The following is a 23,683-nucleotide window of genomic DNA, read 5'->3' as shown; positions in this document are numbered from 1 at the left end:
GCTGTCACACTCCGTCTGAGCAAAACAGAGTTCAATTGGCACATTCGTTTCTTACACCTTTTTTGCATGGTCATAATCGAAACATCACCTGCATCATATTTTCAACCATGAAAGGATACTAGACTATTGCCCCCTACCATGGCTAAGGAATCATTTTCGGCCTTTGGTTTGCCAAGACAGGTGATCTGTTAAGTCCTCTAGCTGCGCCTGGTGCACGGCCTGGCTCTACCCGCTCTTCCCGTTAACCAAACTCTCTTCATACAAGGCTCTGCTCTGCTTTATCTCCGCTTAGCGCGTTTCTTACCTAGCACCAGCACACGCGGAAAAGAAACACCCGCGAAAGCGAGGTCCATGGCTGTTGCTTCTCCGCAGTACACCAGAAGGGGGCTCAACGGGGCTGCGAAAACAGAAGGTATGAATTACACGAAAACGCTTTTTGAATTAAGCGACTTATGAATACATTGATTGCGTAGCGGGACAACCCAAGTTTTGAAATTTGTTTGAATGAACCAGTAGTATAAAATATCCAAGCTTGAATTATCGCGAGCAAAGTGTATACACTGAAGGAAAGGAATCTGAATTGAATGCGCTTAATATCACTGAATGGGTAGTGAATTTTAATTTGGTAGTTTTATCTCTCAAGCACTTATTAGTTATTCATATCAATGGAAATTATTACTTTGGTTCAATTTACGGCAGGCGTGTTTTATGTACAATTTGTTTTCATTGTGTAATGATTTCGAATCTTCTGCTCTATATTTCAAACTGCCCTTATATTCACCATAAGGATAGATACCCAATATTATCCAGTTGAAGGACAACTATAAGCACAAATATAAAGTGGCATCTAGATGGCCACCACAAGGACGAGTATAACGTAAATTTTCTCCAAACTTAAAGGCATGCCTTCTTCCAATAAAGGTTTGTGGCTAAACTTTTAAATTGGTTCGTTTGTTCCGCTGTCAGCTATAAAAACAGCGTTCCTCACACAAACCAAATTGTGGCAATGTGTAGTACAATTTGTGTGCTCTTTTCCTTTTTGCAAAACATTAAGTCTTTTATGTTTTGTGTAAGGATGAACAATTATACAAGTTCATATATTAATTGATGAAGCTATGAACTCTTCGTACCAATCTGTACCCCAAAGCTTCATGCACCTTCGGCTTACTTGAACATGAAAGATGTCCGCATTAAATGACGAAGTACTATAGCTTTCCGCCTTATATCAGGACAAAGCTACGAGCCATCCGTGCAACCTGCCCCTCCGCTAGGGGAGTCACCTGATGTACGGAGGTGCAGGTGGTACGGGTGACTCGTAGCTTTGGACTTATATAAAGCGGAAAGGCATAGTGCTTTGTTAATTAGTGCGGACAACTTTCACATTTCCTACGAATAGCTGTCCGGAATGTGAGCTACAGACGTTCCTTCATTTTACGAATTTATATGTTTTTGTTTTTACAGATGGTTCAGTTTCTAGATAACGGGATACATTATAGGCAATATTAAAGTGGCAACATGTGCCATAAAATGGGGCGAATATTTTGAACAGTGAGGATGAAAGTAAAACACACATCTGTGGAAATTTAAAGAGTGTATGTTTCCATCTAAATAAAACAAAAATGCGGAAAAATTGGTTTGTTTATTTGGGTCATGTCTTGTCTTTTATCAACATTTAAAAAGTAAGCGTGCGAAGTTAAAAAAAAATGAAAGCCGTTTGCAACTCCCTGTAACGCCGAATTAGAGCGCAGCTGTTGAGGAGGAGGAGGGGAAGGTATGGAGAGGAGGCTGTGTTCCTCCTCCTCTCCTGCTCGCCTTCCATTTAGGGAGCAATTTTCCGCTAAATTTAGCGGGGATATTTTTACGCTAGATTTAGCGGGGAAGTTTTTTCCGCTAAATTTAGCGGGGAAATTTTTCCGCTAGATTTAGCCGGGAAAATGTTCCGCTAAATTTAGCGAGGAAAATTTTCCGCCATATATAGCGAGGAAATTTTTCTGTTAGATTTAGCGGGGATATATTTTCGCTAGATTTAGCGGGAAAATTTTTTTCTGCTAAATTTAGGAGGGACATTTTCCGCTAGATTTAGCTTGGAATTCCGCTAAATTTAGCAGAAAAGCTTTTCCGCTAGATTTAGCGGGGAAACTTTTCCGCTAACTTTAGGGGGGAAATTTTTCCGCTACATATATCGTGGAAAATTTTCCGCTAGATTAAGCAGGGAAAATTTTCCGCTAAATTTACCGAGGAAATTTACCCATACTGCACCGCGCGGTTACGCCGACGGTGATGCCGCTCAATCCGGAAACAAGCGCCTAAGGGCTGCGCTCTAAAAAAATAATTCCAAGTGTCAGCTGGCAATCAGCGCGATGTATAAACGGTTAAAACTTCTGATGACTCCTTTATAATTTATTTTAGACGTGAAAAATATGACACGATACCGAATTTTCATATTCGTGATACTAGTGTGTTGGTGAGCGATAGTTAGATATAATTTATTATTAGTGGTTCTGTCAATGGTTACTTAAGGCCGCTTTAAAGAAAAAACTGCTACTTGACTGCATCACTTTTCTGAAGATAGCGTGTGGTTGACATTTTATATTAGGCAATGAAGTCAGGCGAGCACGCGGCTTGACGAGTGCCTAATCTATTGTGCTGTGCCACTATGAACAGCCTCCCACCCTTTAATACATAATATACGATTAAGTCGCAAAATCGTATTTAATTTCTTTATTTTATGTGTGATCGGCATCTACAGTTCATAATTTTGGCAATAAGAGGCCAAGAAGGGGTTGTCCCGTTTCATACAAAGTTTTAAAGTATATTGGTTGACACAAACTGAAGATAAGATGCTTAAATGCAAAAAAAAAAAAAAAATGGATACATAAATTTACAATGCAGGAGGTAAAATCAATACCTTCATGGCGTAAAATTAAATGCTTGAATTAAAGCCAGTTTTGAGTTTGAATTTGCAGAGACACTTTTGTTGGCAATGTTCATTCAATCGCGAGAGATTCGTTTTATGCTCCAACGTTTTTGACAGGGTGAGACGGCTAAAGTCAGCAGATAATGTGAGAACAGAATCAAACGGAAGGAAGCCAATCACTGCGAACATCGGTGAGAAATTCCAGCAAATGACGGAGTTAAGAAAGAATCGACCTGAAAAACTTAATTTGCGCGGGAGAATGAGCATGACGTTTTATTTTGCTTATTGTTCCTGCATAAATTTAAATATTCAGGTCTGATTGTATTTTGTACTTCGTCATTTATTATACATCCTTACAGTGTTCGCAGTGGTAGGCAACCTCTGTGTTCTGCAGTAAAGCGTCGGCCCATGCTTTCTTGAATTAGAAGTTAAAATACGCGAAAAATACGCACCCCGACTTGTGCCGTTCGACCTGCGTCTGATTAATTCACTTAAGTTTAACCTTCGCATACTCAACTACAATCCTAAAACGTCATAAAACAATTTATGCCATTTTACTCAAGTATTATCAGAACGAATAAAACCGGAGAAAGGTAACTACTAAAAAGAAATTATGGCAGGGAAACACGGATTGTATAATTGACTTATTTAAGGCCCTGTCACACTGAGGCATCACGATTGAAAACTCAACGCAACAAGGAGTCCAACAGTCGGGAAACTGATTTCTCGCTCCCCGTGTCGCCCGACAAACCTGTCACATGGCGAGAACAGCAGCACAACATGAACGACAACTGAAAGTTGTGCCTCGGTAAGACAGCTTTCGACAAAAAAATAGCAGCAACTTGTGTTGGAAAACGTGTGTTGCCCTGATCGCTGGCTGAGCGAAAGCAAAAATTACAAATTTGAAGCATCAAAACGACCACTTTCATCATGATTGTTAATGCTTGAAACTCGAAAACCGCTTCTACCAGTCAACTGATTTGGTTAAAAAATACCCAGGACGTTTTGTGGAATGAAGCGATCACAAAGCGGACTGTAGGCAAAGAGACAACGTTGTAAAATATTTATTCCACCGATTGTTGTGAAGGCAGATCCTGTCGGTGGGGCAGTTTTCAAACACTGTCAGTTTAGCTCAACACCAGGCTACAAAATACTATCTGGTGTACTGCGGGTGCTAACTCAATTTTACATTTAGAAATAAGAATTGCATGAAAAAAAAAAAAGAACCAGACAGAAGCACTTCATACGGTGGCGTAAATCCTGAAGATATAGCAGCGAAGTCTTTTTCCTCGGTTAGGCTATCTGCTTTGTCAGATAATCAAGTACATTTTGATAAAATGAAGGGTGAACAATACTCCCCGTGTCAAGTTTTCAAATCCCAATCACTGGTGGATGTCGTCCCGCGGTAATTTCCGTCCCTTCGAACGCACTAGCACTTTGTAGAGTCGCATTTCCAGCTACTTCGCGCTGCACACGAACGAAAATAAATAAACAAAATGGCGGAGTGTTCCCTGTGTTTTCCTCGCCGGCAGCGCGGTGTGACAGGGTGGTCGGAAAACGAATCGGCCAACACGGTTATCGGGCGGCAGCAACATGTTGCCCGACTGTTGTTGTTGCCGCGATATGACAGGGTCGCCGGCAACACAATTTCCTCGTGTTGCCGGACAGAGTTGTCAAACTGTTGCCTCAGTGTAGCAAGGCCTTTAGGATCTTCGCAATCCAACCAGCACCTCTTAGGTCAAAAAGCCGTAGCGAACACGAGTCCTAGGTGATCATTAAGTCGTGTCCGATCTGTACCGTTGTTGGTCTTGTTTAGACATTGTCAAAAACTCAGCACTGCGGCTTTGTTATCCAGAAGGCGATGACACAATACACAATTCTGGGTGAATTGAGGACACCAAAACGTTATGGACAAATATCAAAACATCATGAACTGATATTGAAAAGTCATGTATCGTAATCAAAACGTCATTTACCGATATGAAAACGTCATAAACTGGTATCGATACGCCATGAACCAATATGAGAACGTCATAAACTGATATCAAAATGGCATGAGTGATACCAAAACGCCATGAACCGATATCACAACGTCATGGACCGATATTAAAGCATCATGGACCGATATCATAAGCTTATGAACAAATATCGAATATTTCTGGGCATGATAAGTGCTCATTAACCAAACAAATGTTTGTGGAAAGGCGCCGGGGCATTTCTAATAAAAATAATGGGCGAGAAACAATATTTGCGACAACAGACCGGATCTGAAGACGTACCTAAACTTTTGGGACGATGTGATAGGCACATTAAATTAATCCAACACAAGATATCTAAAAATATTGGAAACAAAAATATCGTTTTCAAATATTACAAAAATGCAACCTGAATTGCCCAGGTTTTGAAACGGCTGACAGTTTATAAGAATAAACAGTTTGCTCAAATTGATATTACGTCAAAAACGCTTGTAGACTCGCTCTTTAAAGACAGCCTGTATTAAAAAAAATTACGTTAAGGCATTGCAACCGCAGTTATTAGAGTGTCGATCTGTTTACAAGAACTTAATTTGCTCCTGTCTATATTATGCATCACGCAATCTGAAATTCCTACGGGACGATACACATGTATGTATTCCGTGGCTATAGGTAATACTGATTTATGCTGAGTTCTGCCGCACAAGATTTTTTAAATAGTTATGTAAAAAGCTGAGCTACGAACCTAGCTTGACGGTAGCGAGAAAAATTGGAAATCTAAAGGTGAGTAATAATAAGCTAATGGGCGAACTTCAACAGCATATCAAGTGCCTAAGAGATACCTTTAAGTGGTTTTGCGCACAATTAAATTTTTATGAAAGGAAATTATTAAAAAAAAAAACTTATTTACAGGCCTCCAATGTGTAGTGTCGATTTCATTTAATCGCAGTGAGCTATTGGTTGGCAACTATTTTGTTCCCATGAAGGCACCTTCCGTGTTAATACGTTTCCTGTCAGGGTCACCCCAATAGAGACTTCTTGAGTTATACAAAATTGTCTTCCTTGGACTGTTTTCTTTATGTTCAGAAAATCTAGTAAAGTTATGAAAGTATCATGTCAGGATTGAATGAGAAGGTCGGGAAACACTTCCCATTCATTTTTCTTACTCTATGTTTCTGAGTGAATGTTTCTTACTATACGGATGAGGGTTAGCGCCATTCAAAATACAAAACACAACCTGTATGCCGATCGGGCAATCTACGGTTATTTTTCACACACCGAACACCATTTAAAGAGTTTTAGTATATCGGTCTTGCGATGATTCTTTCCATTCCAGGTTTCAGCTTTAAAAAGAAAAGAAATATTAATTTCTGAAGGTGTTTTTGCTCGCAAAATATCAGGCATATCGCAAGAACGCTAGTCACTACACAAGATTTGACAATATTCATTTGTTTCAGACAATATTTTTTTAGAACAACGACTAGTCAAGGGTAAATCGCACATATACTGTCCGAAGATAAGATATGTCTCACAACTTAGAATGTGATTGGGGTAATTGCATTGTTATACTGTACAGGCACCATCAGCGTGCGAGGGCTTGGAAATACCCCTCGTATTTTAGCCTTCATAAAAGAAAGCCTCTCAGAGTGAACCATATATTTTTGATGTTTTTAAATGCTCTTTTCTTCTGAGCGCAGAAGAATAATTAAAGAATTTGGTTCACGACCTTTTTGTCGTATTGATAGCTCAAAAAAATTTAAATATGTGTTATTGTATTGGAATTCAAAGATATAAATCATGGGTTTTTATATTTCATTAGCAGGGTAACTTAAGTATCATAAAGAATGTCATTCAGTCAGGGACCTTCTTATTGGTGAAGGCCAAGATTGTTTTTTTATAGGAGGTAGCTTGTCTTTAAACTGATCGATCTTCGTTTTAGGAGAGCGAAGGCTTCTTTAACACCGGAGACTAGGAACGAAATGTGGACAACATACTTTTTATTCCTATCCTCTTGTGTTCAAGATCATGAATGTTTACCAACTCGCTTTCATCCTCGTTATTTGTTTCATTGTGAGATTTTCGACTGCTAGAATTATGCATAACGCTGGTAGTCGAACGCAGGCCATTGGTAACTCAAAGATTTTCTGCTTTTTAACATATTTTTTTATATGACAAGATGTGTAGTCTGCTCTCGTGCTCTTAATCTATAAAATACCGAATAATATTTTACGCTACCAACACCAGAGTGCAATTTCGGAAGACCCTCCTGAACGTTGTAAAATGGGGTAGACTAAATTATGTTTAAACACAAAACTTCGTTAATTAACTTGACGTAAAACTTTACTTAATATTATAAACCGTAAAGACGTACAGCGGCGCGTTTTTTGCCAAAACGATATCCAGATAACCTATTTTTTATTGACGTTTTTATCTTTCAGCCGCTTAGACATACTTTTTTTTCCTTGAAATTTCTCACCCCACAACGGAACATCGCATTTACTTCTTTATCTAAAAATACTGCGGGTAGTTTTGGCCATATAAGGAGAAGAGGTTTGCATGAGGTTTTTGTCCGAAAAATTCTGCCACTGGTTAGAGTAAGCATAGTGTCAGATGACAATAACTTTCACTTATAGATTTTTCGTTTAAAATTAAGAGAGTATTAAATCGTGTTATTTCAGGAGTATCTGGTCTAACTTTTTAATCGGTTTAGCTTTGACGAGCGCTGCCCTGCTGTAGATTACTCTAATGACGAGGTTAATTCAGCGATCACTTTCTTAGTGCCAATTAAGAGCAGCAAGCGCCTGCGAGTTCGCGCGTTTGGTGCACACACGGTATAAACATTTTTGCAGTTTGGTATAATTTATTTGCTTTTAGATGCAAGCGCAGTGCCTTCCCATCGTGCGTTTATCCGCTTGCGGCTGCAATGGCCCCAGCAGCCTTGTTGATCACTACTGCCGTGCCAATCTTCTTGCCGAGGTTGGCAAGCTTCTTCCTCCACTTCTTGAACTTCTTCCTCAGACCATAAGGAACCACTTCATCCTCGACTTTTTCGACCTCTTCCTCCTGTTCGTCAAGGTTTTCCGTCACATCAGCGGCGAGTTGATCGAGTTCAGCGTTGATCAGCTCCATCTCTTCCTGTTCCTCCACTGTCTCCGCCATGTATTTTCCTTGCAGCCATTTGCCCACTTTCTCGAGCGCTTTGCCTACCTTCTTCCTCCAGCGGTACTCTTCAGCTACAAAAAAAGGACAATTCTTTGCAGTAGCTGACCGAAAATATGTTTCAGCCCTGTAAAAAGCGCACAAATCTGAGGGAGTTTACATAACAAGTGTGGACATTTACGGTATGTCTCTTTGGGTGTTAGAGTTGCTATACTAAAATGACGACTAAAAGGAAAACATGAAAAATTATCTTTTTGTTAAGACGACATAGATTAGAAAATATTAAACTATATCCCCAATTGTTTCAGTGGTTATCCATTTATTGGTTACCTTTGTGCTATAAAGATATTAGGTGTAGGTATTTAATTTTTATGCAGCCTGTAAGCCTGTGCCAACTGCATGTTGATTCCTTATAACTTGCCATTAAAAAGTTAACTAAGGTGCACAAAGTGCAGAAATTAATGAAAAAAAAAAAAAACGTGAGATAAGCTAAGGAGTGGTCGGCGTAAAAATAGAAGCCTAGGACAAAGCATGAGTTTATCTGGGCTACGCTATTGTCTATATTTATGTGGTGCGTTTTAAAAGTAATAAAAGAATGTTGAGGGTGTAAAAGGCTCTTATGACGTCTCTCTAGTGTTTGCGAGACTACATGAAGCACAACTTTTAGAGGTAACATTTCGTTATTCTTAAATATTGCGAATTTATATTTTAATATCCCCAAAACAATACGCAAAACTAGTAATTATCATGAAACTGTACCTTCCTCTGCAACTTCCGTTGGTTCATCAGTTTTTACAGATTGTCTGAAAGAAGAGCATATCTTAATAATCAAAAATTGCCGTTGTAAAACTTCCGTCAAGGACCTCAATGGAAATAAATAAGCTACTCACCTGCTGGCCGCATCTGTAGGTCATGCGAAAAAAGGCAAGCAAGAATGAATAAGATAGACTCAGTATGCATTCGTGCGGGCTCTAGCCTTGACTCTTACAAACAAATATGTGTCGCTTGAAAAAGTTATGCAAAATATTCAGGTTCTTTGTGATTGTTCTAAAAGTAAATGTAAAAAAATTTAATAGAAATAGTTTCTCAACTAATATCTTTATTCGGATATATACTCCTGAAACTCAAGCTTGTCTCTGAGAAATCGTAAGCTCCACGTATCAGCAATCACTGAGTAAAAAAGCTGCCGCGCCGAATATTTAGGCAAAAAAGTTCTATTCTAACGTGAAATGCGCTAATTAAACTGCTTGAATGACTAAATAGATGAATACGTAGGTTACTCACATGTCACGGTCACCAAGGCCGCGAAAACAAGCGCTAAGAGCAGCCTCATTTTATCTGAAAACTGCAAAAATGCAAAAGGTTTACTGATCATTCTGGCCTTGCTGGCGCCCCGATTTTTGAACAGGAAAACGAAAATATCGCGAAAACCACAAATTTCACCACTTAAAAGTGCGAGGTTGTTAAGATAACCCGTCGTATTATAGCTTTAGTCACATATACCTTAAGAAACACAAGCCGAGCGCATCTCAAGCACATGCTTATCGATTTAGAGCCATTGAGATTGCTAAATTCACCGATAAATACGCCGTTGAATAAATCACGAAGTAAGAATGGTTATGAAGAGGGAAACAGCGCCAAAAGTACGAAGGACAGAGAACGAGGAACACACAGACCGAGCGCTTCATAACTATGCATAACCAACTCGCCCAACTTTCAACGGCGCAGAAAGTAAGAATCGTGAACACAATGAGCCTCGCTTTGCACATCTTAAGTTGTCTGTCACCCTACCAGCAAAAAATTAAAATGCCGTTTCGCCAAAAAGAAGAAGAAAAAAAAGGAATATATATGTATATATATATATATATATATATATATATATATATATATATATATATATATATATATATATATATATATATGTATATAACAACAGGCAGCAGATCGGAGAAGGTCGTCAGTATTAGCTTGCTTCTTTAAGACAGTGATGTAGCCATTCCTAGTAGATGAGATTTTGGATTGTCGTTAGAACGAACAAACATGGGAATAAATTAAAACAAAATGGCTGATCAACAGCACTGCTTAGCTGAACGGGTTCCGTATATCAGCGTAGTAGAAAAATTTAAATAAAATATATATATAGCTGCGTCATTGGGTTTATTGCGGAGGTCGATCCCCACAATTGACTATATCTTTGACTTGCGGAAAGTTGAGCGGCTATCTGTTATTTAGAGTAAAGTAGGCCGATAAGCAGGCACCCAACAATGGCAGTATTGGTTATCTGCAAAGTAGGCGTTCTGGAGACACCGGGCTGACAAGTTGTCTAATCTTTTAGCACTTCAGCTATCAACCATTCCATTGTCAGTTTCTTGCGAAGAACTGAACACGACCTGCCCGTCAGACGAAGTGCAAGCACGGACACATAACGACAATGTATGGTTTAAAACTGATGCTGGAATTATCATTCTTTAATTTTCATAAAGAAAATAAGACATGTGAAAGCACAGAGTGTAGTTGGAAGGGAATAAGTACTCACCACTGGAGCTTTCCAGGAAAAAGGAATAGATGGACGTGTCTGTAGATGCTTTTATAGTGCCCTACTGAACAAGGCACACCCCACATCTGGGTTTTCGCATGGCATTTTCACGCGTTCTTATTTCCCTCTCGTAGAGCTTTTTATCTCGTGCCCACGTGAAGATAAGGAATATTGACAATATCTGTTGACTGAGACGCAAAATACTCGGGTTTTTTCTGGTTTTATTACGGCGAACAAGAGACGTAGGGACGAAACTACGACCCTTGTAATGTTGATACTATATCACAGTATACGTTATATACGTTATTATACGTTATTTAGCTGTCAGGAATGCTTAGAAGGAGATATCTAAGCTTATCAACAGCAAGACCTCTCTGAGACACCGAATTTTTGCGAGATACATCAGCTATTTTCGGGGATCGACGCTGCTCTTGTAGACAATTTTAGCCGTTGTTTTGGGTATAAAGAATGATAGATACTTTGCCAATGCTACTGCTGTCCCAATTAAGTGACATAAATTTCCATTTCCATTTATTTAATACATAAAATAAACCCCGAGAAACGCAACTGATTGCAATTGACAGATATGTGCTCGCTAAGAAATAGAAGTAACTGAATGCATGCAATTTAATTCCAGGTATCACGCCAAAGAAATGCCCAACTTGGGCAAATGTCTGGCAAACGTAAGGGTCCAGTTAGGCTTCGCTCCATGGCGTTCATCACTGCGAAAGTACGTTTCCTAGCTATAGCCTTAGTTAGGCGATCCTAGCGCATGCCAAAGTTTGGCTTTTTTCCGGTCTGCCACTGTTTTGCCAAAGTAAGTGCCAGACTTCAGCCATAACTGCCAAAGTAAATCCTAATTTGGGGATTCGAGGCATGGCAAAGTTTTGCTCTTCTTTGTATAGCCACTGGAGTGCCAAAGAAGTGCCAAAGAAAACCCAGAGGCCTGCTGAAGTTTGGAATTTCGCTGGTGTGCCACAAAGGTGCTCTTTTAGGCGCTTCAGAAACATTTTAATTTAAATTAGAGATGGAAACACGACGGTTAGATCTTATCATCTTCGTTCCCGAGCAGCACGGTGATACTTGGCAGTGCAGTGCCAGTACCAACTGAAGGTCAGTTGCAATATGGCGCAAATGGGTAGCTTTGCATCACCGTTATATCTCCGGAAGGTATTGCTGTACAGTCGATTTGCCCCGGTCTAGTGTTCGCGCAATAATGTGCGGATACGCTACGATGCGTCTGCTTCGTATTGGCCGGACGTCGTGCGAGTGTGCGTTGTATAGGACGTTGCATATCACCTGTCGCATGTCAATAACATACAAAGACGAACAAAATATTTTCAAACGCTGCGAGAAGTTTATTAAATCCCTATCATTACACACAGCTTATTCTCGACATATTTACAAAGGCTACATCTCTCCGTGAAATGAAAAGAAAATTATAAAATATAATTTACACTGATTTTATGCCAAGCAAAGCTTATAAATTGAAACACAAAAAAATCAGCGGTTATTGAGAGAAAACCAGAACTACTCTCAGAATTATGCTTGCAGGGTACTTACTAATAAAATAATAGCATGCAATCCTTGATAGATGCATAAACTGACTCGGGCAGCCCAAACTCACAGTCGAGAAAGAGGGTTGTGCAAATTCAACTGACGTCTCGTCGTCGGCGAGGAGCGGTTTTTGTCGAAACGCGCTCAACAAATACAGCTCAAGAATTTCACAGAGTCCTGCGAACAAAACGGCCCTTACCGAAAAATTGGCGTGGACGTATTTCGGCCGTTTACACTCAAAAAGCACGGCCGCGTCTGCAACGCACGAAAGCAACACAATTCTGATTTGCGCATTTTGGAAACCGGACCTACGTGGGCCGCCTATTTCTATAACTTGGCAAGCGGTGCAAACAGCAGCAACAGAGATCCCGTCAGCGCAACAGAGAGAGTCACGTGACATATTTTCGTCCAGAGTTTTTGCACTACGCGTCTACTGAGTGACGTCACGCGTTTGCTCCACACTTCTGATTTACTTAATGCGGCCATCGCGCTTGCTGACAGACACACGAAGACACAAAAGCAAGTGAGAAGCCTTAGCAAAAGGCGAGGTCGAAGGGGTGCGAACAATGCAGCTAAGCTTCTTCTGCATAATTTTTTGACTCCCAGTGAAGACATTCCATGCCTCGTACTCGATGCTTGGAATGTCACCTTTGTTTAGCGGGAGGCTGGGGGGGGGGGGGGGGGGGGGCGGTGAAAGTCTGTGAGTGAAAGAAGTGTCTGGATTGATGATGACAAATCCTTCAAATTAACTTTAAACAAATCCTCGCCGCCAGGATTCTATCTTAGTTCCCCCTAGTGTGAAGCGGACGCAAAACTGCACAGAGCCACTGTGACTATCGTTTTTAGTAACCACTAGGATTTGACAGTGCTCAATCACAACGCAAGACACGCACAGAGCCACGCTCTCTTTTGCAATGCCCCGCCTAATAATGATATCTGTTGAGGAGACGTGCGGAGATCAGTTTCGCGCAGCGCTTGCTCGATGCAAGCAGTTTCTGCAACGTCGAACCAGTCTCACTCCGCGTCCCGATATTGGCGTGTGTACCTACGCGCGAATACAACAATCCGGCGAAATCTGCGTTTGCGAAGCCTGGTCCAGCCGCGGCAAAACATTCAGCCCACTTTTGGCCCGAATAAAGCAAGAGGCACCCAAAATAATATCAAAAGTTGCGCGCAGAAGAAAACCTGATGTCTATTTAATTAGGTTGCAGACCACCCGCGTACATCCAGTACCTCATCAGCCGAACTGCAATGCAGTAAGCCTTGTTCTGGCACTTGTTTGGCGACTTTGTCCCGTAGCTGCCAGATGACAGCCGAACTATCAGGAAGCGAAGCCTAACTATGGCACTTGTTTGGTGACTTGGGTCTAAAGATGTCAGTGCCAGATGACAGGCGAACTATCAAAAAGTGAAGCTTAACTTTCGCATTTGTTAAGCGATTTTGGCCCCAAAATGCCAAATATCAGCCGAACTACTGGTCAGTAAGCCTAACTCTGGCATTTGTTGGGCGATTTAGGCCCAAAGATGCCAGATGACAGCCGAACTACCGGGCAGTGAAGCCTAAGTTTGGCACTTGTTAGGCGAATTTGGGTCAAAATACCCAGACTCTTGCCAATGAAGATCAGGTTTGGCACTAGTTCGGCTTCATCGGGCTTTTTGAGGCCCTAAACTCCCAAACAAAAGCCAAATTTTGGTCCAGAACTCTGTGCTACCTGGGATGGCTGGGGTTTCTCTCTTTTCTAGAAGCATCAGGTGGAAGGAGAAGGGTGTTAAACACGGTAGTGGAGGAAGGTCTTCAGCCGGTACGGAAGAAGCTTCTCTATTATTAGTGTCTTTTATAAAAGTCGACTAAGTCCTTGTACTGGGAAATCTTTTTGCCTGCTAGAAGCGTGAAAGTGAAGTTTACACACGCTCCTTCCAGTGTAGTAGGGAAAAAAAAGGAAATGAAACGGTACATGAGACACTTTGATCTTACAAATTTCGATGTGAATCTGAGCACAATTTCACGTCTTTTCCACTGACTGATTTTACTATCCCTCATGAGATTCTAAATAATAAAAGAGAGAAATATGACACTAAAATTTGTGCAGTAGTTGCAAGGCGGGTGATGCAGAAACGAGGATGATGATCTCATCATTCCCGATTTCGCGTCGCCTGCCTTGCGTCTGCTGCACTAGTGATAACTCTAGAGCACTCCCGTGCTTGCTACGTTCGTCAAGTCGTCCTAATATGAACTGATTTAAAGGTTTATTTTCGATAATAAAAAAGGCTTATTTTCGATAATAAAAAAGTTAAATATTAAATAAGCTCAATTATTTTGTTAATTATTAGGTTTTTCGCAATCCCTCACGTCTTGGTGTCTGGCAGTTTTTTTCGAAAATAGTTTTTTTTCTTCTTTCAAACATTGCAGTTTTAACAACGTTTTTAAGGTCTTTGCAGAAAACCTGCTGTAGTCATTGAGAATTCCAGGAAATATAACAGTAGGCATAAGTTAAAGAAAAATAACATTGATTCTGTATATCTCGACCACACAGAGATCGAAGTGATGAGTTAATTCCTTTTATTGAGGACGTGCTCACTGTATTACATTTCTACTTTGCTGTTAGTATATTCCATAAGGTATATCGGTGGATATCCTATCAGACTAAACATTGCTCAAGAAATTACAAGTCTGTCAGTGTTAGACCATTGAGTCACTAATAATGTTTCAGCATTATTTTTTGTGCAATAATGTTACACTAATCTTGACCATTTTTGTTTTCTGAGCGCTAAAGGTCACGCCATTTAAGAGTCAGTGAGACGGATAGTGATACCGTGAATTGAAGTGCCACGTGATAAAGGGCTACTTGTGACCCAGAGATATCAAAACCAACTCTTACAGTGAAATGAGCTACCTTGTCCTGATAATTAACGGCTCGAAGAAACAGTTATCACAATAATGAAACTGCGAGTAGACATCAGTATTTCCAAGAGTACATTATCGTTATATCGAGAAATGTCGCTTTCGAAAGCGGAACATACTTCAAACCTGCGAAGTGATAATTGATAAGAGGAGCACATGATTTAAGTTATCGATCTTTCCTTGATTAGATGGTCCATAAAATCCCCGACCCATGCGGGGCGTCTTGAGCCTGAATTACTCCTGCATAACTGGTGTTCAAGAAAGGTAAAAAAGGGGCACGCTACGGTTTTTATTCAGTTTAACTTTTGCAAATACAGAGCGTTATAGAGAAAAGAGAACCGTGGTTTTCGGCCGGTGTATATAAGCTATGCATCACAGAAAGCTCTAACTTTGTAAGAATGCGACGCTAGTGGTTGGGATAGAGTGCGACAATTTGAGAACATAACGTTTCCTGGTTCAAAACAAAGTTCAGAGGGTAAATTGTTTTTTATAAGCCGACGTCCATCTTTATGAGCCGACGTCCACGATATTAAGTTTAGGTGGACGTCAACTGATGAGGAAATTGTGTATTTCTCAATTATCTTCATATCCAGGTAAAACGCACGTTCTCAAACTTTCGCGTTCTATTCCAACCGCTAGCCTCACATTCTTACGCAGGTTAGAGCTTTCTGCAATGCGTAGTTTATTTAAGTGGTCCAAAAAACACGTTTATCTTTTCTCGGGAACGCTTTGTACTTTCCATACTAAAAGAACGAATTCCTTGGAGGTTTCTTTTCAGATCGAGTGGGTGGGACATTCTTGCCGCGAGCTGGATTAATATAGTTCATTTTGGGAGTGGCGATGCACCACAGTCACTGACCGCATAAAAAACGAAGGAAGTGATTTGTCGTGATTTAGCTTCTTGCCTCGTCATTTCTCCTTCGACGTTTTTATTGCCTGATGCCGCAACCTTATAGGCTGCGGAGCAACGATATGACACCGAAAACGTGCGACGTCCTAATGTTCTCAACTTCTTAGTGACTCTATTAAGTTTTAAAAACTCTGGCGTCTGCTCTGACCGGTCCTTTTGGGGTTATTTTCGTGTGGGTTCTTTCCCCGTCTGTCAATATTATGATCTGTAAGTAGTCATTGGAGGAAGAAGGACGCTAAAAGTGGGTCGAAACACGGTAACACTTAAATGCTTATACTTTGCCAGTATACGTAGGTAGGCCCAAGTTTTGTGAGATAGTTTATGCGAAATACTTGCAGAGTAGGGTTATGAGGTTTTTCTTTAAGCGAGGGTAAGGGAGAGTAGGTAAGAAAACTGCCGCCTATGATGGTTTTTTTTTTAAGTTTTATTTCAAAACGCTTGGAGAGATGTCTCCTAACATTGCTGCATATTTGGTGAAGTTCACTATGTGCTGAGTGTTCTCCACTTCGTTGCGTTCAAATGTGACGCCACGTTCTGCTCTTTTTTGTTTAAATTATTAAGATCTAGGACACTTGTAAACATCGTTACCTCTAAAAATGATTGGCATACCGCCAGTCGTTCATTTGCTTAGAATGATCAAAATGAGGTGCCTCCCGGGACTTGTTGCTATTAGGCAATTGTGATGTCATACTGACTTTTTTTATTTGCTTGAAATATTGAAAACTAGATAACCCTTTAATTCCGTTATAGGAATGTGACAGCATATCACCGTGCATTTTCCTAGAAATAATAAGAGAAAAGTTTATTTGGCGCTTCGTTTGACGACTTTCTGCTTTTAATTGCAGAACAACTGATCGATACCACAATACAAATAAAACTAAAGTCAAATATTTCGCTGCTGAAACAAACTCTTATTTTACTGACCAAATAAGTTTGTTTATTACAGTTTGAAGTTTATTAAAATAAATATAATTTTAAGAATCAATTGTGTGTAAAATTGTTTGAACTTTAGGTTTCGAAAACAGTTTCGATTTTCCACTCAACGTGCCTGGTTCTTTCTTGGCTCCGTGCTTATTACGTGAAAAAATGTTGAACTGGAATTTACTTTAAATGAAGAAAAACAAAAGAAAACGAAACGGGAAGTGTGAGTAAGAAAGATAAATGAAAATAATTCGTGCTGTCGAAACAAGTTTATGCAACAAAAAGAAACTACGGCCCCTTACACTAAAAGCCAGCCTGCCGTGGGTTTCGAGCGCAAAGAAAGGAGTGAGATACATGTGGTGACTCACCAAGAAATTTGTGTACTGTTCCAACCCTATGCCTTACAGCGTGTGCTCAGCTTTTTAATGTTTATTTTCAAGTACTTAGTTATGTAATTATTCTTGAACCTCACTGTTACTCACAAAATTAAGAATTAGCGAATAAATCACTGAAAATATGATAGTTTTTCTGCAGGCACCATGTACCGGATCACTTGCGCCATCCTCTTCGCCGGTTTTATTGCCGCCTCTAGTAAGTACATCTGGTCGTCTTCACGTAGTCTAGTTACACGGAGCTGTGAATCAAGACTCATGTGCTCATTTATAGCTCTTTGGTTGAAACGAGGAACGTGAAAGTGTTGAAAACTAAAACAAGCAATCAAGAAGTTGAACGTTCAACGTGTTTTTCTAACACGTGCCGGTGTGATTCTTTTCTCTTGTCCGTCTTCTGCGCGTTTTTTCTCCAAATAGGTGAAAAAGTCATAGCAGAAATAGCTTCAGCAGAAAACCCCATAGCAGTGAAATTGAATACTTCTCACAAATTGGACACCAGTATGGCGTTAGATTTTCTGACGTGCAGTAAGCGTAGATCACAGAACGTACTGAGCTCTCTTGGAGCCTAGTCAGCGATGAATCTCGCTATACCAAGATGAGAATGCGACTGCCTCTTTGAGACTGAGAAGGCGCTATAATCGGCTCCACAACACGCTCTACTCTTAATTCGGTCAGGGTCAGACCTTTAGTGTAATATTAAGACACATATTTTAAGTTTCTGCGGGTTCAGTAAACATAAATGCACAAAAGCGTCAATTTTAAGATATGAAGCAATAATCAGGCTCTGCTCCTTTGGCCGAATGGCTTATCACCGCACTCTGATGACTCGAGCACAAAAAATCGAACGAATCAAAAAGCAAGGGGTGTGAATGTAACTTGCGTCAGTGACCATAGATGAATAAAAACATTCACAAAACGTGAATGTTTATAAAGAGCGGTACAATGCAATCGTAATTTAACCTTCACGTAGACAGTTTTACAATGAACTGCAATACTAGCTAGCGCAGTGGAATGACACTGAGGAATGGCAATAGAGAATTTTAATAAGTCGGTACGATAACTCTGATAATGATACCCAATACTTCACCGACGCGTTTGCGCATGCATTGCATTGTTATCATGTTGTGTTACCGAGTAGGTTGTAACGTTATAATAAAACTCCCCAAGGATTTCGCAGGGGCGGATCCTGGCTTGATAAGCCGTTGAAAGTGAGGTTTCAATAAGCCTGCATAATTTAGAGCAAAGGGGAGGGAGGTTTGTATTATCACCGACAGGCTTCAGAAACGCAGGGCGTGTTTTGCAGTGAAGCTCTTTATGGCCGGGGTCCCGTGAATTTTTTGTTTGGTCAATAAAAACTGGGGTTCAGAATTCGATGCAAAATTGCTTCATGCTATCCAAAAGCTTACACTTCTCATCACTTGGATATGCATTTTGAGTAGATTAGTTTCCTATAGGGACCATTTTAAAGACAAGTAGATTCTCAGGTAGATGATAAAGGTTGCTCAAAGATTTGCGGCTGTGCGACCCGCGTCGGCCATGTCTACGCTCGCACCGCCCTTTCTTCGACGTCGCTCCAAGCGCTTGCGTGCCTAATTTCTTTTCCTTCTGCTCTTTCCGGGTGGCTGTCCCGTCGCGCATGTCTACTTTGCGCCGGGTTGTGGTCCCGTCGCGCGTGTGTAGTTTCCTCCGGCTCTTCCCGATGGCCAACGATCAAGACAAATAATCTTTTCGTACTTTTGTTCAAAATTCTGTGTCACGTCTGTCATGTGCTAAACAGATTCGCTGGTAGTGAACCTTCACATAGCGGAATGGCTCATGATTTTCTTTTTATTATGTTCGCGCTTTTTGCTTCGTAATTCATTCTACCGCGTACCTATCGATAAGTTCTTACTTAAATAATATGCCCAGCGCTTGTCACGCCATTTGATTCTTAACCAGTCAGGCACCATAGTAGGTAAGATAGATAAGCTGCTCAATGACGGCGAACTGTATACATCATTTTGTGTGAATGTCTTGGAGACAAGTGATTAGTTTTGAGAAAGATCGACGTTCTGGTCCTCATTTAGGAGCAACATAAACATCGATATATGAGGGAACAATTCGCACCTAAAGTAAACTCCTGTGAGTATAAACGAAGCAATTTTGTGTTCGGCTATTTAAGTGAAATAAACTAGTACGTGACACTAACCACAAGCATATGACGAGCACAGCAACGAGGCACGTTTATTTGGAACGGGCTTTTTCATCTATGCTAATAACCTTACCCTATTTTGGAATCCTGAAACTTTTAGAACTTGACAAAAAGAAAGGAAAAACCCTCTTGGATAGGGACTGCCGTAACGTTTAGTAGGTTTCGCATGCATACATTTTTTGGGGGACAAAAGTTATTAGTCCCCGATAACATAAGAGACTGACAACTTAACAACATGATTGGTTGTTGGACCTTCCTATAATCTAAGTCTGCAACCTCATTGGCTTTGTAGTGATATGATACCTGGTAGTTTTTTTAGTCGCTTTAATCTGTAAATGTGATAACAGGTCCTACCGTATACTGGAGATCGCAGCAAGGTAGTTAATTGGGCTAGTAGGTTTAGAGCTAAAAAAACAACATTAAATAACAGAAACAACAAAAACCAAAGAGCCAGACCGCACAAGACACATTGCGTTGTCTTACTTCTTCTTGCTCCTTGTTGTTTTCGGCGCTTTCATACTGTTTAGACTTGAGAGTGGTTCGGGACATGTTCCTGGCGACCTTATAGCGGATTGTCTTTATGTGTATTACCAATTTTTTTTATCAATGCTTAATCTTGTCGAGTGCAGCCGTACAAGGAACCCGATATGCTTCTTGAGAAACACGGACTTAATTAGTCACTGCAATAGTTTCATTTTGTGCGTTACATGCGGTTGATGGACAAGGTCTATACTTAGCTATACATTGGAAAAGATAGGGTTTCATCCGCAAATATCCGACCAGGATTTTTATTTTAAACCTCCGTTTTCGTCGTTGCTAATCGTTGCTCAATGGGGTGGAATTGACTGTGGTATCTAAGAATAAACATTGAATTTATTTCAGCTTGTCTCAGTGTGGCGCGTGAAGATGGTGATCTTCTGGACGCCCTTGCTCACAAGGATACAAAAAAGCTAGGCGAAGAAGCCATCCTGTTAGGCGAGATTCTACGAAAATGCGCGAAGAACTTGAAAAACGAGCCCATTATGGAGGAGTTTCCAGGAGATGAGGTATGACACGAATTACATTTATTTCTTCACGGCAATTGATGAATGAATTATGGGAAAAAAAATGTTCAGGCAATTTCTTTATTTCATTTTGCTAAAATGTCAATGGCTTTAAAAAAATAAAAAAACGTGTAATTTTATTGGTAGTTTTACTTAGAGCAATTTTATTTCGTAGTCGTTTGAAGAGTGGCAGTCACTTAACGTGCTCATTTAAAAAAAGTTTCTCGCAATCTTTCTTTTTTGGGGCCGCAGCTTTTTTCTAAGCAATTAAAAAGCGATTGCTAATAAATGGGGAACTAATAACTAATTCATACCGACCTTTACTTTCTTTTAAGCATGTTTGCTATACGTCATTAATTGAAACACCTCGTATAACTAATGGTTGTTCTAGAGGGACGTGTACAACAATCTGGAACCAGAGTCCACAGTCACGACGGTAGAAGAATTGAATAAACCTAAGCGGCGGGACAAGAATGCTTAATTTTTTATTTAGGAGCCGCTATGTGATTGAGTCCTTTCGCGAGCACCAGAATTTCAATTTGCCTATTTGCGTGCGCCCCAACTCATGTACGTATTCTGAAGTTGAGCGTGCCTCCCTACGCTTCAACATTACTCCCTTCTTCAACAAATGAAAGTATTAGGTGCTTTGAGTAGGCTGGCGGGATAACGAATCTATTCAGAAAACGTAGCCTTCGGGGTGCCTTTATTTTTCTTTTATTTTAGTTTGCTACGATCTTCCCCGAAGCTAACATTGCTCGCCACTCTTAGTGTTGTCTTCGTGCTTTCTTTGCAAAAAAATATTAATATCTTGTGATTGAAGCAACGATAGGAAAATCGTACTGACGGATCATTTTTTTTTGGCAATGATGCATAATCTCGGCTCGACTGTATCGCAGTTGCATAGCGATTCCGTAAAAATCTAAAGTTACTTGAGAGAAGAACCACCTCTTTTTGAGTAGACTGCGTTGCGCAAATTGACGTTATGCTGCGGCGACGCGGTGCTTATTTCAATCAAGAAGGTAACAGATGAGTGGCGGAGGATACAGGAGAGGAAGAGCACTTATATACAGCGATCTTAGATGTTACCAGTTTTCCCCGCTTGGTGTCGTTGTAACGCTACAAAAAATTATCAGTGCCAGTTGGTGATGTAACTAAACTTTGTTTTAATGTTTTTATTTTCAGGCGGAGGAATACTTTTTTAGAAAACTCTGGGAAAGTATCAAAAGCAGTGTCAAGGACGCAGTCTGGGATGCTAAAGAAAATATTAAGAATAGCGCAAAGGACGCAGCCATGGACGCCAAAGAAACGATATTGAACGGTTTCAAGAAGGCAGCGATGGACGCAAAGGAAAAGATCACGGAAGGTATCATGAACGCAGCCACCGAGGCTAAAAAAAAGATCAAGAACAGCATCAAGGATGCTGCCAAGGAAGCTTTAGAAAAGTTTAAGACATCAGCAATTGAGTATCTTGGAAAGAAGGCCGAAAATCTAATAGGCGGTCTAATCAACAAGCAGCGTGGCAGCTACTCATTGGAGGACAATGAGTCGTACGATAAGTTTGTGGCCGTCATATCCAACGATATTGACCAGATGGGGCAGGACCTCATTCAACAGGGTAGGAGGCTACTCGAGGAATAAAATTTCGAAGAATATGAGGTGGACTTTTTGATGGCTGTAGACAGAACAATTTTTGGTTCAGTTGCATTAGTCAGAGTGCACAGTGATGAACAAAACATAAAACTAGACGTGTGACTTATTTAGTACAAATGTTTTATACTGTGTATTGTCAAATAAAATTATTTTTACAGACATACAATACACATTTGACCATTGTGTATCCAAATAAGAAAAAAAAACAATAGCAACGAGCCATAAGCTCCAAATAGTAGTACCGACACGCATAAGTGCAACTAAAGAAAGAAAATAGTATTAATAAACATCCTGATTTATTACGCGTTGATGCACCAAAGAAAATTGATACAGCGTTTGCAAAAGCTCATCATCGCTGGAAAAGGCGTTTTCTTTACATTGTGGTTGAAGACCTGCTAGGGGGAATATTCTTCTGACTTCTTTCTTTAAAATACGCGGGCAATACAGTCATTCTCACGTTAGGAAACTTAGGGCGTGCCCTATTATGACAATGCTTCTCGGTTCGTGCTTGGTCTTTGGCGCTCTCTTCAGCTGATGCCGGAATGTGATTGGTTGCGAGGCCATAATAAGAGGGTAAGGAGTCGCCATACACAGCATTTCTTAAGTTGTCATTGACTATAGTATATTCGAGGTCAACCGAATGAGCGATGAATATGGACACTATAATTTACTCTCGATGGTTTAATTAAAATTGAGACAACCTTCCCATTTCTTTTGGAATGTAATTATTATGGGAAGGTAATTATTCAGATACTTAAAAAAATGTACGTTATATCTTTATAGTTGAAACAAAAAAAATCACTGTTTAAAAAAAATTAAAACAAATCAGTTTAACGGAGAAATGAAATCCGACGTACCAGAAGGTGATGCGTGTCAAATTGAATTTGATTTTTTCTAATATTTCGACGTTGTTTTATTGGCGGCACCTGGGCGACTAAGATATTTTCACATCGCAGGGAACGTTACTGGCCATTTTGATCGATAGAATTATGATTTTTTTTTTTGTTTTACCGGTATTTTCGTATAATATAGTGAACTCGCTAAGGTGAGCAACTTTGTCTCCAGTTTGATTTGCTTCAGTAAGCGAACCGTCGAAGATAATGACATAAAATGAGCGTCAGTGAAAATCTATGATGGTCAGCTATTTGGAGGTGGAATTATTGTCTTGGTTTTGTTTATGAAATAGATCATATCTAGATCCAAATTTGTTACAAATTTAGATTTTTGAAGTCGACTTTAAAAATATATATATATATCGCCTTAACTTCTTTTTTTTTGACAGCCCGTAAGGTATAGATATCAGACACGTAGCCAGGGGAGGGGAGGGGGGGGGGGGGGACATGGGGCTTGGGCCCCCCGAAGTCCTTCCTTTCGCTGGGGCCTGCTCTCCCCCTCCCCCTCATAGAGCACTTTGTCGTGTTCAGGCAACCCCCCCCCCCCCCCCCCCCCCCCCCCTCGAATCAAAATCCTGGCTACGTGCCTGATAGAAATGCTGGATACACGTTTTCGGTGTAATGTTAGTCATGTATTTCG

General features: G+C 40.3%; 2 protein-coding genes across 2 annotated transcripts; one reads left to right on the top strand and one right to left on the bottom strand.

Annotated features, from left to right (window-relative positions):
• Window positions 1-7,730: 7,730 nt before the first annotated feature.
• LOC8050975 lies at window positions 7,731-9,382 on the bottom strand. Its single transcript, XM_040222548.2, has 4 exons — window positions 9,334-9,382; window positions 8,940-8,952; window positions 8,809-8,852; window positions 7,731-8,123 (listed from the first exon to the last, which is right to left on the bottom strand). Exons 1-4 carry the CDS (start codon window positions 9,380-9,382, stop codon window positions 7,795-7,797), a joined length of 435 nt encoding a protein of 144 aa, XP_040078482.1. The 3' UTR covers window positions 7,731-7,794.
• A 5,851-nt stretch (window positions 9,383-15,233) lies between these two features.
• Window positions 15,234-22,152, top strand: LOC115327959. Its single transcript, XM_029989029.3, has 4 exons — window positions 15,234-15,307; window positions 17,409-17,465; window positions 20,340-20,503; window positions 21,683-22,152. The coding sequence occupies exons 2-4, from the start codon at window positions 17,414-17,416 to the stop codon at window positions 22,136-22,138; spliced, it is 672 nt and encodes a 223-aa protein (XP_029844889.2). The 5' UTR covers window positions 15,234-15,307; window positions 17,409-17,413; the 3' UTR covers window positions 22,139-22,152.
• Window positions 22,153-23,683: the final 1,531 nt, after the last annotated feature.

The sequence above is a fragment of the Ixodes scapularis genome, unplaced genomic scaffold (assembly GCF_016920785.2).
Source record: "Ixodes scapularis isolate PalLabHiFi unplaced genomic scaffold, ASM1692078v2 PGA_scaffold5__190_contigs__length_132052651, whole genome shotgun sequence".
Classification (NCBI taxonomy): Eukaryota; Metazoa; Arthropoda; class Arachnida; order Ixodida; family Ixodidae; genus Ixodes; species Ixodes scapularis.
The sequence above is the reverse complement of the archived record's forward strand: the minus strand, read 5'-3'. Positions and strand labels throughout refer to the sequence as shown.

What these genes read in the sequence shown, in the direction of transcription:
- LOC8050975 (XM_040222548.2), bottom strand. Translation starts at nt 9,382, where the DNA reads ATGAGGCTGCTCTTAGCGCTTGTTTTCGCGGCCTTGGTGACCGTGACA. An exon ending in AACGGAAGTTGCAGAGGAAG is followed by an intron (nt 8,124 to 8,808) that starts GTACAGTTTCAT and finishes CTTTTTTTGTAG; the next exon opens with CTGAAGAGTACCGCTGGAGG.
- LOC115327959 (XM_029989029.3), top strand. Translation starts at nt 17,414, where the DNA reads ATGTACCGGATCACTTGCGCCATCCTCTTCGCCGGTTTTATTGCCGCC. An exon ending in CGGTTTTATTGCCGCCTCTA is followed by an intron (nt 17,466 to 20,339) that starts GTAAGTACATCT and finishes AATTTATTTCAG; the next exon opens with CTTGTCTCAGTGTGGCGCGT. An exon ending in AGGAGTTTCCAGGAGATGAG is followed by an intron (nt 20,504 to 21,682) that starts GTATGACACGAA and finishes TTTTATTTTCAG; the next exon opens with GCGGAGGAATACTTTTTTAG.